Here is a 16,391-nt window from a genome sequence, read left to right on the forward strand (position 1 = left end):
ATTCATGTCAATGGAAAATAGATGCATGACTCTTGAATCATACACCAATGCACTGTATGAACACGTACATATGGTCCCCTGCTATTAATAAACTCTACAACTGAAGGAAGAAACTGTTTCAGAAAAAGATAAAGTCCCAAGACTGGAAAAACTCTCTTATTAGCCTCAACAAAAAGTTGAGATCCCTCATCAAAACCTCTAAAGCCAGCTATGAAGGCAGAATTGCACCAGACACTAAAAACAACCACAAAGCCTTCTGTAGTTTATCAAGAATCTTCACGGCAATACCCAGGTTTGCTCTGAGTTACTGCACAATCGTACCTCCTATACCGAGCCAAAAGATATTGTCAACGTACTGGCTTACAGATTCAGTACCAACTTTACCCCCCCCCCCAAAGGACCAATCACAATACTGGGGGAATGACAGGCACCCAACCTTACTGCAGCACAGGTTAAAGCATCATTGTCCAAGGCCAAGAATACAGCTTCTGTGGGATCCGACAATGTTCCTGGATGTGTTCTACATGAACTACAAAGTGAACTGGCACCACATCTGTGTGTCCTGTTTGATCACAGCCTCACCTCAGGATTTGTCCATACCGAATGGCGTACTGCCACAGTCATCCCTCTCCATAAAGGGTGAGTGACTACAGACCCTGGGAATTATCGCTTCATTAGCCTAATGAGTCTGATATGTAAGGCTATGGAGCACATCATCATAGACCTAATTACCAAGGATATAGGGAATCCCCAAACTCTAGATCCCACACAATTTGGTTTTTTGAAAGGTAGATCATACCTGCTCAACCTGGTTGACTTCTTTGAGTTAATCACCGGCGCTGTGGATGAGGGCAAGGCAGTTCATATAGTCTACCTCGATCTGGCTAAGGCCAGAAATTGACAGTTTAGTGCAAAGGACTAAGCTATGAGATGCTAATGAGCTTCTTTGTAGTTCATGTTATTATATTCTCAGCCTCCATTTGTGTACTGTCAATTAGCCAGGCAGTGCTACTATCACCCATGAAAAGAGGCATGTGCCGTGTGGGTTTTTAAGTGGTTAACACATGAAGAAAAATAGCAAATGAACAAGTATATGTCATAAAGTCACAGCAATAAAGTAATTAATATTTCAAATGATTATTTTTTGCTTAAAAATTAAAATATATAGAATTCAGAATTTTCTTTCATTATTCTCAATGTCTAACATGATTTACAATCAACTACTGTACTTAATATAATTACGTTTAAAGAAATGATAAAAATGATCGCCATAGCAAAACAAGACCACAATTCATAAAGGGAACTGCCTTTGTATTGAAACGTGAAAATACAGACACACACACACACAAAAATAAAATACACATCAGTGTTAACAAACTGAAGCACAAGCCAGCTCAGAAGAATAAAGACCTGTCAATAGCTCTAGTGACCCAGGCTCTATTAGCAGCTTGGGCTTGTGACTGAGCAAGTTGGAAAGGGTGCATATACTCATCCTGGGGGAGGGTGGGGGTGGTGGACATGTACTGCATAAGTCCTTAGAGGACATGCTGAAATGTAGACACATTGCCTTGGGGTGAGCATTAGACTCACTAAGCCACTGATTGGTGGAAGCCTTCAAAGTGGGTGTGTGGAACTATGCAGTAATATGGGGAAGGTGCTGTGGGCCTCTGTAGTGATGCAGATTGCATGTACTTTGGCCCAGAAGCAGTTAGGCCATTAAGAAAAAAAAAGAACATCCTCCATTACCAGGATGCCTGCAAGACCACAAAATGACCTGATGGCTGCTTAAATAACAGCCCCCCCTCCATACATCTCTCAGCCCTACACTGGAGGGGATTGCGAATGAATGGGCCACGTTCAGTTGGAGAGATCATTGCTGGGTATTAGGAATTGGGGGGGGTGACATTATAAAACACAAGAACATTTTGTAAAAGCAGTGATGTCTTTCAGAGTTGACAGTATAGGAAGGTAATGGACCTTGCAGTGGTGGAGAGACCTTCCACCTGCAGTATTAGGTCTCATAGCAGCCCTGGCTGGTCTATTATTTCTTTATAACTCCCATCCTGTTGAGAATTATTGCGTACATGTATGCATTTCTATAATATTTAATCACACTTCTTTTTTACTTGCTGTTTACTATTTAACACTTTGGTTTATACCCAAACAGTATTTTCATATATACTGCTCCTCAGATAGCTCCATTTATATGTTTATTTGTTGTACTTTATTGACTGCATGCAGTCTATTGACACCAGAACTTTTTATACAAGAAACTGTAGAAAAAGACTTGTTGTCATCATCATAATCAACCCTTTTTCCCCATTTTCTGCATGGGGTCGGGGTGTTGCATCAACTTTTGCCACCTTTCTCTATTCATTGCCACTCTCCTACCTTCTTTGACTGTCATGTCTGACTGTCACAGGTCTTCTCTTACAATTATCTCTTTTCTGGATGCCCTCATTTCCTCTTGCCTTTTTCTGTCTGTCTTCACTAAATCCTCTTATGCTTTCCTGTTCATGTGCCCAAACCACTGTAATGTGTTCTTTTTGATCTTCTCTGAATCTCCAGCAACTCCTACAGAAAACGTACAAGAAATGATTGTTTTAGTTTACAACTGAGAAAGCCTTGATTAGTATAAAAGTTTAACATCATCATCATCACCACCAGATTTCTGCTGAATTTCAACATCTTTCCAGACTTAGTCTGGAAGGTTAGAATTATCTTTAAACCAAATGGTTGTACATTTGTCATAGATGAAACAGTAGCAAACACGAGGTAATGCAGTTAGGGTCTGCGTAGAAGTATCCTACCTATGGCATTCACACCTATGGAAAGCACTTACTTTTCTGTTGCATTTATACTTCTACAGTATGATAGAATGTGTGTGAGACATGGATATGGATAACACCAAAGATAGTATATTAGCCTATACCTGATATTTTCTTGGTCTGTCAAAATAACTACAGATCAACATAGGAAAAAAAAAACTGAGACAGGACCATCTTGTGGGAGCACTTCAGTCACATTAGCAGGCTTATCACACTGTCTCTAATGACACTGATACTATGTGCCATATTGTGTGAGTACACTTCTATAGTGCTCAGAAAAGCAACATCAACAGGCCCTGTTAACCCACCTCACAGGGGGCATAGCCATGAGTCAGCCACAGACTTATGCTTAGCAGGTGTTTTCTTTTCGATAGGCAAGCAAAGATTTTTTCTTATGCTCTACTTTTGATGCAAGTTGTAAAACAAAGAAGAGTATGAGACCAACTTTGAAATATGAAACCCTCTTTGAATGTCTTAACACTCTACCAACTGTAGCTGTAGAGAGGTGCCAATTGCAGGAAACACACAGAGAAAAAGACACTACACATGCACACACACACGCGCGCGCGCGCACACACACACACACACACACACACACTTCCTACATCAGAATCAGAATCAGATTCATATTTATTGGCCAAGTATGCATGCATACAAGGAATTTGACTCCGGTTTGAGTGACTACAAGTATGACGCACATAAACGACATACATACAACTATTAAAAACAAGATAAATGACATACACGCAACTATTAAGAACAAGACAAAAAAGTAAATATGTATACACATGCAAGGTGCAAAGTGCAACTCGGTACAAGAAATACTGAAATAAACTCTGAAAGCAATAAGTATTAAAAATATATAAACAATACTGCAGAATCCTTGGAGTCTTGGGGAAAAGAGTCTCCCAGCCTAATAAGCTGAATTAACCGTTTTTGAACTTGATGGCCTGTGGAAAAAAACTGTTCTTATATCGACTTGTTTTGTTGTGTATTAATCTACAATGCCTGGCTGATGGTAATAGTTCAAAAAGATGGTGGTCTGGATGTGGAGGGTCGGTGATGATTTTCCCTGCCCTTTTCATGACTCTGGAATATTACAGGTCCTGTAAGAGGGCAAACTAGCACCAATATTTTCGGCAGACTTGACTATTCGATGTAACCTATTTTTGTCTTGATTTAGACAGAGATCCAAACCACATTGTTATGGATAAGTTGAGAGCAGATTCAATGACTGCTGTATAGAACTGAATCAACAGTTCCTGTGGGAGGTTGAACTTCCTCAGCTGTCACAGAAAGTACATTCGCTGTTATGCCTTTTTTATAATGGACCCTACACTGGTCTCCCACTTCAAGTCCTGGGGGATTATAGATCCCAGAAACTTGAAGGATTCCACAACTGACACCAGCATTAAAAATAAAGTGGGGTGATAATATTGTAGTATCACTCCTAAAGTCCATTGTCATCTCCACAGTTTTAAGTGTTCAGTTTAAGATTATTCTGACTACACCAAAGGGCCAGCTGCTCAACCTCTCATCTGTATGCAGACTCATCACCATTCCTGATGAACCCAATAATATTTGTATCATCTGCGTACTTAATAAGTTTGACAGTGGGGTCCTTACAGGTGCAATCATTAGTGTGCAGGGTGAACAGCAGTGGGGAAGCACACATCCCTAGGGGGCAACTGTACTGATCATGCGATAGCTAGATGTAAATTTCCCCAGTTTTACCTGCTGTTTCCTGCTGGTTAGAAAATTGGTGATACATTGACAGTTGGAAACAGGAACAGAAAGCTGGTACATTTTAGCTACATGGTAAAACCAGGATCTTTTATGCCATTACAAAGATCAAAACTGAATTAACATGGTGTATGGTTATAACTTGTAAAATATTATGACACGCATCTCAGATGCTGATAGCTTATAAATGTAGCAGCATGCTTTATAATAAAAAACAGCAAGGCATCTTCAGTCATATCCAAGTGTTGCACTGGTGCTTTTAATGAGTTCCAACTTCTGCTTCAGAGGTGCCCAATGATATCCCAAACACAATGGAAAATGTATGACTGAGTAACTTTAAGGAGAGAGCCCATGGCACCAGTTGACCTTTGACAGAGTCTCCCTTAATCATTACATTGTAGCCTTTAGTCCCAAATATTGCAGAGAAACTACAATTTGTTTATTATGGAGAAATATACATTCAGATATATCACTGAAAGTTCTTCTAAAATGTTTGGATGCTTTATGGGTTAATGAGGACTGTACAGTCTGTAGATATGATTTAGTCCTGAGGGTGTTTTAAAAACTTGTGCTAAAACTTTACTTACTTTGCATAATGAGTAGATTCCATTCCCACATCTTGGACAATCTCCTGAGAAAAATGTCAATGGAAGGGATAACCTCAACCATAAGAAAAGAGAAGAGACTCTGGACTTACTGGTGCATACTTAATAAATATTAAATAAAAATGCAGGCAGCCATCCAGTACAGGGCTCCTTATCAATTTGTTAAATCAACATTATTAATTGGACTTTTGACTGACAAATGCTGGTCAAACGTTTCCATTCCATTTACAGACTAGGTCCAAAACATTGCAGCAGTGCCTAAAACAACCCTATTTACTACATTAAAGAAAAAAAATCTGTTTCCAGATCTTCTAAGCATCTCACTTGCACCATTTGATTGCTGATGGTTTTTTTTCTGTCAAATTCTCCAAAGAAGCTGTTTGCTGGAGTAAAGTTTCTTTGAAAACTGTCCGACGCATGTTACTACACTGTTTAAAACAAGGCAATGATTGTGTTAATAAAGGCATTTAGTGATAACTGCTGCATCCATAGCCTCATAGCTTTACAGGAGTCACATCAGTTGTGTATTAAACAGAAATCCTGTTGATTACTAGGAGCACTATGTCATTAATTGCTGAAATAAAAGATGTATAAGTGTGAAGAAAAGAGAATAAAGAGCCACTCTTGCTTCAATATTACCATCCATAATACTACATGTACTCTGTTACCATCCATAATAATACTACATGTACTCTGTTACCATCCATAATACTACATGTACTCTGTTACCATCCATAGTACTACATGTACTCTGTTACCATCCATAGTACTACATGTACTCTGTTACCATCCATAATACTACATGTACTCTGTTACCATCCATAGTACTACATGTACTCTGTTACCATCCATAATACTACATGTACTCTGTTACCATCCATAATACTACATGTACTCTGTTACCATCCATAGTACTACATGTACTCTGTTACCATCCATAATACTACATGTACTCTGTTACCATCCATAATACTACATGTACTCTGTTACCATCCATAGTACTACATGTACTCTGTTACCATCCATAGTACTACATGTACTCTGTTACCATCCATAATACTACATGTACTCTGTTACCATCCATAGTACTACATGTACTCTGTTACCATCCATAATACTACATGTACCATCCATAATACTACATGGACTCTGTTACCATCCATAATAATACTACATGTACTCTGTTACCATCCATAATACTACATGTACTCTGTTACCATCCATAATACTACATGTACTCTGCTGTTGCCATTCTGCAGAGCTAGAATGGGGCACACCTGTACGACAATATGGATTCTGAATATTAAGGAATGCGGTTTACCTATTCCGTAATCTAACAGTGGCTCTGGTCCTCAGACAGAAAGTAAAAACTTCCACAGTTAAGGCACAATGTAACCACTAATGTCACAAGCAACCTGCTCTTCTCTCCCACAGCTAATTCTGTTCCCCCTTTTTTCCCCATACAGGCTGATACCAAACCTACAAGGCATCCCTATAATACAGATTGCATGTGGAAGGCACCATTCCCTAGCCCTTTCTCAAGGTAAGGATCTATTGTGTTCTGTATTACTGTTCATCATATATTAACTGTAAATGAACAAACATTCTGTGACAACTAAAGCTTGTGTATTAAAAACTAAAGGTATCTGCAGTTAAGAATATAATTCTGTAACTGTGATACTGCACTATATTACATTAAATGCAACAATTGCACCTTGTAACAGTGCAATTATGGTTGCACACATGAACAGATAAAATGGAAAAATACAGGGCTGGGGAGGAAGATTTCTACAATCAAGATGATTGTAGCTAGAAAGATTGAATATATAGTTCAGATAGCCAGTTCCTGAAAAAGGCCTTTGTTAATGTCTAAATTTTAATGGTACATAAGGTGAAGAAAAATAACAGTGGAGCAAACTATGAAATATGAGGCACAGATGAGATCAGCAGTAAGGGATTAATTTGCCTCTGTGTTCCAAATGTGTTTGTTATAAAGTAAATTACTAGTATAAACAGGAAACTGTCATAGAGTTTAAAGTTGATTCCTTTCAGTTTCAGATCCCGGAATTTGAATACTGTCTGCATGAAATTTCCATAATCTTCCATTGTCCATATTTTTTTTAGGTATGCACGTTTTTCTCCCCCTTTTCCCCCAGATATATGGCACTGGTTGATTAGTTGTTATAACTGATCATATGTGTGGGGGCATTTATGTATATGTGCATGTCTATCTAACTAGCGCCCTCTAATGGACTGGCATTCCATTCAGGTTATATCCTGCCTTGTGCCAAGTGTTTATAGAGATGGTTGTGGCTCTTTCTAGACCTGAACTAGCTTAAGCAGCTTTTAGTAAAAGTTGGAAGAAAACTGTCAACATATTGGAGAAGATCTCTGAAGAAATAATTATACAGTAATTTTAAGTCAAACTTGTCAAAGTTATGTGGCTGATCTGAATGAGGTACTCCACTGTTACTGCCCTTAACCTAATTTACCATTACAATCTAGGCTTTTATATTTCTGATACTTTCACCCTATTTCACAGAAATGGTGATATGTTCATATTTCATAATGGAAAGGGATTTCATAAAACATAAATTCTGATTTATATGGTATAAAAAAGCATCTTGGCATTAATTTGAAGGATGGCAAGAGGTATCACATTCATATGGAGCTGTAAAAATAGTTGTGAATACCTAAAAACTTCTAATTACAAGGCTGCATATGCAATCTGGTTTATAACAAGCTGGTTTATAGAAATGCATGTGCCAAAACCCAGACATAAATGTTTGTGAGATTACCTCTTGAATATATGCAGTTCAGAATTGCAAATGTAACATGGAAGGAAATGCTACTATATTTGGAATGTTAAAAAAGTAGTTTACTGCAGATCTAAAAAGCAAAAGTTATAACATTTAGAAAGAGCTTGAAGAGTCTTGTGAGACAGTTTTGGTGGAAGTATTATAAACCAGCCTGATTTAAAAGGCAGCATTCACCCAAATAAGCATTCTTAGTGGCACAATGTTACAACTTCCTGTATCTAACCAAAATGTGTAACACATTTTCATCTTATGATTCTACTTCACAGACAAAATGAGGTATGACAAGTTGAATTCCTGCACAAGTGACTAAACTGTTACCTTTTTGGGACATAATTTCACAGTAATGTTGTCCTGCTTTAACAGAATGGGCTGCAAAGACAAATTTGTGAAAACAGGGAGTCAAAACATTGAAAAATACTAAATTGTGGACATGAGACTAAACGGCAACAGAAATGCACCAAAAGATATTTTTACCCAAGTTTTCAACTTAACTCCAAAGTATAATGTCACACTTCTGATTTAGGAAACCTGGTAATTCTTTTGCATGGGGTGGAACACGGTGGTCTCACTCAGAAGTGATATGCAGTTGTAGTGAATGTTTCCTTCATTTCAGGAAGAATTAAAAAGGGATGTTTTTCCTTCATGTTGTGAACTGAAACTTGGAAATGCGGCATATGCTGGCATTATGACTGACATGTTGACACTGTGAGAGGTGCAGAGAAGGTCGATGTATTAAGTATTGTATAACAAATAAAGGCACTTTAAAAAAGAGTGAGAAATTTCTACATTTCAGAACATGGAAATTGACAGGTTGTATAAACACCAGTGTCCTAAGAACCTGGTAACAGTAAGGGACCATGTGGTAATCTGTGATTCAGAGACATGTTAGCCAAGATGAGGTAAGACCTTATTATCAGCAATTTTTGCATGTCTCTGAGTCACAGTTACTAATATGGTGTAGATTATTGCTAATCTGTATGTCGAGTTTGAAACTGCTGTTTATTTAAGCATTGGCATCCCCCAGTCACTCTTCTAAATGCAAGTGCACACTCAAACACACATGCACACACATACAGAGACACACACACCATATTGCCCATACCTATCCCTCTGAATTATCTTCATGGTTCCCCCACCCCCTGACCATCATTATGGCACATTTATAGAATCCCTGGTATCTAGTGTCCACCCATCCATGCTGTGATGTCAGTGCCATGAAGTCACTTAAATGAATAGTCATCCCTGGTGTCTATTGGGTCCTCCAAACCTCTGTCCCCAAATGACTGTCGTGGTAGGTAATTGAACATGGCATTTTGGCCGTGTTCAACTGATGTGGTAGGAAAAGCCATGCTACAAGGGTGAGTGATTTCTGGAATTGCTCAGATTGTAGATGCCTTCCTGAAGACAGATCTGAGGGAGAGAGCACATAGCTAATCAGTGTATGCCTCTCCTTCAGACTATCGCATCAGTATTCAGCACAGCTGTGAGGCCAGCCCTACAAGACACTGCACATCTTCATGCTACAGCACCATGTTAGGGCATAGCATTCAGTGCAGCCATGGGGCCAGACCTACGAGATGCTGCATGTCTTCATGCTACAGCACCATGCAACACCATGTTAGGGCATAGCATTCAGTGCAGCTGCGGGGCCAGCCCTACAAGATGCTGCATGTCTTCATGATACAGCACCATGCAGCACCATGTTAGGGCATAGCATTCAGTGCAGCCACGGGGCCAGCCCTACGAGATGCTGCATGTTTTCATGATACAGCACCATGCAGCACCATGTTAGGGCATAGCATTCAGCACAGCCGTAAAGCCAGCCCTACGAGACACTGCACATCTTCATGCTAAAGCATCATGCAGCACCTCATATTATACAAAAAGGAGTAAGACTGTTTGAATACCTGACCAATACAGTTGAGAAGTTAGGGAAAAAACAGAAAACTCTTGAACTACTCCCCAGTGTTTTTTGGAATGTTGGTCCCTCCCAGTTGACCCTCACCATATTGATGGGGGATGAATGGGTTAATTAGCTAAGAGAAGGCTAATGATCAGCAGACAGCAGAGGTAAAGCAAACAAAAAACAGGACTAGCAGGGCTCACTCTAACTGCATCTTTCACATGTCTTGTAGATATACCAAGACCTTGCAGCTAGTTTGGCTTATGTACTTCATTTGATATCCTTCAGCTGCATTTAATTACATCTACAACAAAGTTTGACTAACAGCAGATATATGTGTATAAAATTACATGTCTACAAACACATCTAGCAGAGGGGTGCACTCCTTAAGGTAAATATAATTTTCTCAAATGGGATCATTAAAGGACAAAACTTCACTTACATTTAATGCCTTCATAAATGAAAATGATGGAAAATGACATTTTAGGTAAATTTTCTCTTAACTTACTGTCCATCATCTCTTGGCAATTCCATTTTATGATATAACAAAATTCAGATGAGATAGTATTGTGACACAATATATTTTTCTGATTCTGCAGAGTAATGCTCATTTTTATCACTTTCAGAATATGCCTTTATCTGAGACAGTTTTGGCTTGCATGTCTGTTATCACAGGTAAATAATACCCTCTATCAAATAACCTCTCAGTAATTTCTTGTGGGTGTCTGTCAATGTCAAAATCTCCTGTAGTATTCGTATAAGCCCTTATAAATTTGTTAGCTGCCAGAGAACGTATCAAATAGGGTGGATGTGCACCTACAGCATGGAATAATGTGTTTACAGCTATTTCTTTCATAAATAAGCTATGGAAATATCCAATCATGTTTTTATTCCATTTATATATTAGAAAACTCCATTCTTGTCAATATTGTTTTACCTAACCACAAAGAATTCTGCTTTACTATATTCCCCTCTGCATAAACATTATAAATCACCTGTATATTTTACATAAATGCTATTCTGTTGTAAAAGAAATCTTGTTTGTACATAAAGCTCCTCTCAAAACTTGCCATATAGAGATCAGCATAAACTGGGGCAAATACATCCCCCATTGCCATGCCTCTTCAGAATTCTCATCATTGGATTCAAAAATACTATGATTTAAATTCAGGAAGGTAAAGTACTCTTTTGCTATGCAGCAACTGCCCTAACATGATGCTGTAGTATGAAAACATGCAGTATCTCGTAGGGCTGGCCCCGTATCTGCACTGAATGCTATGCCCTAACATGGTGCTGCATGGTGCTGTAGCATGAAGACATGCAGCACCTCGTAGGGCTGGCCCCGTGGCTGCACTGAATGCTATGCCCTAACATGGTGCTGCATGGTGCTGTAGCATGAAGACATGCAGCATCTCATAGGGCTGGCCCCGTGGCTGCACTGAATGCTATGTCCTAACATGGTGCTGCATGGTGCTGTAGCATGAAGACATGCAGCATCTCATAGGGCTGGCCCCGTGGCTGCACTGAATGCTATGCCCTAACATGGTGCTGTGGCATGAAGATGTGCAGCGTCTTGTAGGGCTGGCCTCACGGCTGTGCTGAATGCTGATCCGGTAGTCTGAGGGAGAGGCATATGCTGATTAGCTATGTGCTCTCTCCCCAGTATCTGCCTTCAGGAAGGCATCTATACCGAGCAATTCCCCACTGAATACATTCAGTCAAATAATGGGGTCACCCATTATTCGCTGAATTACTTGTATCCTTTGACAGATAGGAAATGAGTATTTATAAAGCATTGTTAAACACAATAAAAATATTTCTGCATTACAACAAGAAATTACCCGTCTGAACCAAAAATTAACAGATTTATTGTTTTCCACTACTAAAAAATAATACTGTTTAATATTTGCTAAACTAAAGGACCATGTGGCTCAAAGTATAAACAGGAAAAAGGAAAAAGTTGCAAATGATGAAAAGTAATCCGCTGACAAAGCTCTTTACCCATTTGTCCAGAATAAGAAAACCGTTTACCATCAGGTGAAAGCTTTGGGATGCAAGACCCAGCAAAGGAAGGGCTCTTCTTCTTCTTCTTGTTTTCATATTCTGAGGGAAGCTTCGGACACTCTGGATAAATCTGTGGAACCAGAAAATATGGAGATGTTCATGTAAATGAAAGTGCTCAATTTTGTTAATTAGTTTTCCCTGGTATTTTATTTGTCTGTAGATTGGCAGTTTTGGGGGATTTTGAACTACATGCTGATTTATTAGTAAAATTGAAAGTTTCAGCATTAGGGGGTGTGAGTTTGTGTGTGGGGGTGGTAGGGTTACAGTAAGAGCTACGTCAGGGGGGTAGAGTTGTGTTGTGAATGTGTGTTGCTGTATGTTGTATGTGTCCAAGTGTCTTGTTTTGTGGCAGTATCACAGAAAGGGTTTTCTAAGGTCAGATGTGGGGTTCAGGTTACGTACAGGGGGCAAGTTTAGGGTTAGCATGCATTAGCAAGGTGTTGCAAGGGGCCAAGTGTTTGAAATGAAATGGATCAGTCCCACAATGAGCTGTCTTGTGAACGTTTTCAAGTAAATTTAACGAGTTCCAGCAGGAAAGTAAAAGTCTGCTTTGTAAAGCCTAAGCCATAGTTTTGGGGTTATCAGTATTCTTATATTAGAGCAACAGTGACTGAGGGATACAGTATTTATCTTCTGCACTTTAAGCTGATCATTTTCTGAAAAACTCACGAGTGTCTAAACAAGCTGGATTTGTTTTCTGCCAGGGAAGTCAATCTTTCTCCATTTGAATGGTATAGTGTACACTTCACAGGATAATTTATTCATCTGTGTGGTAAGGACAGTCAAAGTCTTTCAACTGAAATGCTAATTTATCTCCGTGCTTCCTGGAAAGTGTGGGTGTGATTTATAGGAATCGTCCCTCATCCTATACTTGGGGAAGCAGCAGCATCTGTCCTCAGAGTTCATCAGTCCTTTAACGAGTATATTATTGGCAGAGCCTGCATCCTTTGCATCCTTCAATGGTCCTTAATTGTCTGAGTTCAGAGCCAGTGGAATGCTGTTCTGATGATATAGATACGATCCTAAAGAAGAATAAAGTTGCCTAAAGCATGCTCCTCTAGCTACATCAAGAAAACAATCACCCCACAATAATGATGGGGAGAGTAATAACAACACATGGAGTCCTTCAGTTCATTGAAGCTGTTTAATGCTGTTTAGTGCAGTATGAGATGTTTTCCAGATAGGTGATTAGACCAGGAAGGCAGTAAGATAACTTGGGTCTGACTTTAACAGCTGTTTGCTATTCATTCATTTCATCTAAACTTGTGGATTCTTTCTACTAATTATAGTCATCTGCAAGACTGCCAGTAAACATTGATATCATAATCATGGCATTTCACTGCATCAGTTACACTATTTTACATTGTTTCTACACGTTGCTTACCAGGTGTAGAGAGGACACAGATCAAAGCATGGCCATCTGACCATCTGGAGAGCTATGCAATTTAAACAGATAGATGTTTGTGTTACCTGAATCTTGTAAAAAAGCTCCGATCCATATGATTGAAAAAATGACTGAACGTGTATTTGACTGAAAAACTATTTCAATGAAAGCTAGTATTTATGGTGTCATTTCTGAGCAAGGGTGTTGTTAGGGTAGTAATTTAAAAGGTTTTGTGTGGATTGGTAATGCTCCCCACCAGATTGTACCCCCAGATTTGCAGATGGTTGTGTTTGTGTACCAGCACTGATTCACTGTATGTGGTGTTTTCTCCATGGGTATGGAACCTTGGAGTTAGAATATATAATCCCCCCCACAGAAAAACTTTTTATGTTTAGAATGTTTTCAACAAAATAGCATTTCAGTCAAATGTACTTTCCGTCTTTTTTTCGACCATATGCGATTCAGCCAAATATATCTTTGATGAAATGTCATAGAACCAAAACCTCCCATATACTGTTAGATATTATCTGCTGGATTACACGCCTCAGGTCTTTCAAGCTACACTATATATCTTCATATTTCTAAATAATAAAAAAATGCTATCTACAATTGAGAAGTGAATGACGTTTCAAATGGATGTCATGAAATGAATTTGATTGTACTATAAATTGCTTAGGGGTGTCAGTACAGTAGTGTTTGACAGAAAAAAGATGTTTATCTTTAATATGAGCAGTATATTCACTGTCTGTCCTGGCTTACATTATCTAACTGTATTCTTTCAGTACTTTAGAAAAATGTATTTCAATATTTTTATGAATTCTAGTCTTTTCTGTTTGAGTAATTATTCTGCTAAAAGCATGCCAAGTCAGTGGCATCTGTATTTCAGTTTGTACTATACATTTGTTGAAAGACAAGGAGGACTTACTGGCCAAATGACAGACTTCAAAAGGATGTTACAGAAGGATTGTTGACTTTTGTTTTCCTGCGCATTCTGGAAGATGGATCTAAAAAAGAAGACTCTTATCTCAAGACATGTTAGCTGAAATCCAAGTCTATGGCTATCATGTGATGCATTCCGCCTTATTTCTTTTGTGGTTATTCTTTTTTATCTATAATTAATTCAGCAGACTGACATTTTTGTCTAATAAATTGGCTGATTTTTCTATAACTAATAAAATAAAGCTTTCCTTTCATTCATCAGATACTATCTATAACAAGAAGTCAGCAAACCTTTTTAGTAGCCAATTATAGAAAGCATAACATTCTGTGTTGGGGCATAGAGAGACTTGTTAACCACAAAAAATATGTTTACTTTTATTTATTAGCAGTCATTTTATTTTTGCCAAGCCTACTGTGAGACAATGTAGTTTCCCTTTCTGCTGGTTTCAACACTGCTTTGCCAGCAGTATAAGGCTTCCTTAGTATGATTTTGATGCAGTACCTTAGATCGTCTTTATCACAGTTCTCACTTTGGAGCTTTACATCACTCACTATTATACCATTTGTCATTTCATAAATCTTAGTCACATATCTGAAATGCAACACTGTGTTTCTACTGTTTTTAATGCTAGTTGTTATATTTACAGGTCTCAGTGATAAAATGATTGCATATAATTTGGGAGCAAAACTGGGTGAAAAAAAAAGAACAGTTAGGAAACATTTAATTTTCAGTCTTACTGTTTTAGTTGTAGATTGTGTCATTCCTAATGTGTACACATCGGTTGTGCTGCTCTCCAGTCTTCATTTTGGCTATGTGTAAGTAATTCCTAAAACTGTGTTATAGTGATGTAGCACAACTACCTTTCAAGATCACTTATCATGATCAAGGCATCAGCTAAGCAAACAAGTAAAGCCAAGGAAACTACACAAGTACAGTAACAATTAAATGGTGTTCATTTACTGTCTGGCACATTAGTGCAGAAGATTAAGGCTCCAAACTGTTAACAAACTGCTTCCTGTAGTCAAAGGTACTGAACTTCGATTCCTTCACCTCCTTCTGCCTAATGTGTGACTTTGAGAAAGTAACTAACCAGACAATGCTACTTCAGTTTCCCTTGAAAAGAGACACTTTGTCCAGTGGGTTTACACACTTAACAAATAAATAAATAAAATAAAGTGCCAGTATCTAAATAAAATCTCTCTCAGTGTGCAAACTGTGGGCTCCTCTAAACTCATTTTATTTGCTGTGTCATTTGTAAATAGACAATGACATAGTTATAAGTAATAAATTTTATAACATGAAAATATCTGGATAATGCTAGTTATTAATAATGTTTTTTTCTTTTCTTTGAAGATGGAAAGCTTTTTAGCTGGGGCTTGAACACCTTTGGTCAGCTTGGCATTACTAAAAAGAAAGTTGTTCTCTCTAGCCCACGTCACCTTGTGAATCTGGAAGGGGTACCGCTGGCGCAAATTTCTGCAGGAGGTGCACACAGTATCGCTGTTTCGTTGTCAGGCACAGTATTCACATGGGGTCGAAATAATGCAGGACAGCTGGGACTTGGCAGCACAGAAGGTAACAATAAACAGTAACATTACTTCCAAGGAAATTTGTTTTACCATGAGTTAAAACGGTGAGAATTAAATTAAATCATGAAGAAAATCTTCACAGAATTCAACTTTTAAGTGAGATTATTCATCTTATGTTTAGTGTAAGTTTTGTTTTGCTTCACTCTGCTCTCAAGGTGAATTTCTTGGCATCTACATATATCTTGAATACATAGTAAGTTAACTTTGATAAGAGTCCTGCTCATAACCCTCTACATTGCTCACATTGTGTATTTTTACTGTTTACCTAAAGCTATTTGCTTCATTAATGTAGTTATTTTTATTTGTTTGTTAACTGCTAAATTCTTAATGGGCAGAACCCATTTCTAGCATAGGCAAAGAGAAAATTTCCACAATTTCCACAGTGTAAGACATGCATTTAAAACTACTTTGCATTAAGAAAGTGTTATAATGTACCACCAACCAAATAAATGAAATATTATTAAAGTAATTATGACTTCTTGTGTACAACATATTAATCAAAATATTTACAATATG

The 16,391-nt window shown here is 38.2% G+C and overlaps 1 protein-coding gene across 3 annotated transcripts in view; it reads left to right on the plus strand.

Moving 5' to 3' along the window:
- Positions 1-16,391, plus strand: part of LOC122793445 (probable E3 ubiquitin-protein ligase HERC4) — a 1,684,714-nt gene that overhangs the window by 25,575 nt on the left and 1,642,748 nt on the right. For 2 of the 3 annotated variants that reach the window (XM_044061443.1, XM_044061444.1), the window contains exons 3-4: positions 6,643-6,719; positions 15,640-15,861. The exons of the other annotated variant lie outside the window; for it this stretch is intronic. In XM_044061443.1, coding sequence (XP_043917378.1) covers positions 6,643-6,719; positions 15,640-15,861 — 299 coding nt within the window. The remainder of the gene's footprint in view (positions 1-6,642; positions 6,720-15,639; positions 15,862-16,391) is intronic. 3 annotated transcript variants of the gene reach the window in all.

The sequence above is a fragment of the Protopterus annectens genome, chromosome 2.part0 (assembly GCF_019279795.1).
Source record: "Protopterus annectens isolate FY-2018-M chromosome 2.part0, PAN1.0, whole genome shotgun sequence".
Taxonomy (NCBI): domain Eukaryota; kingdom Metazoa; phylum Chordata; order Ceratodontiformes; family Protopteridae; genus Protopterus; species Protopterus annectens.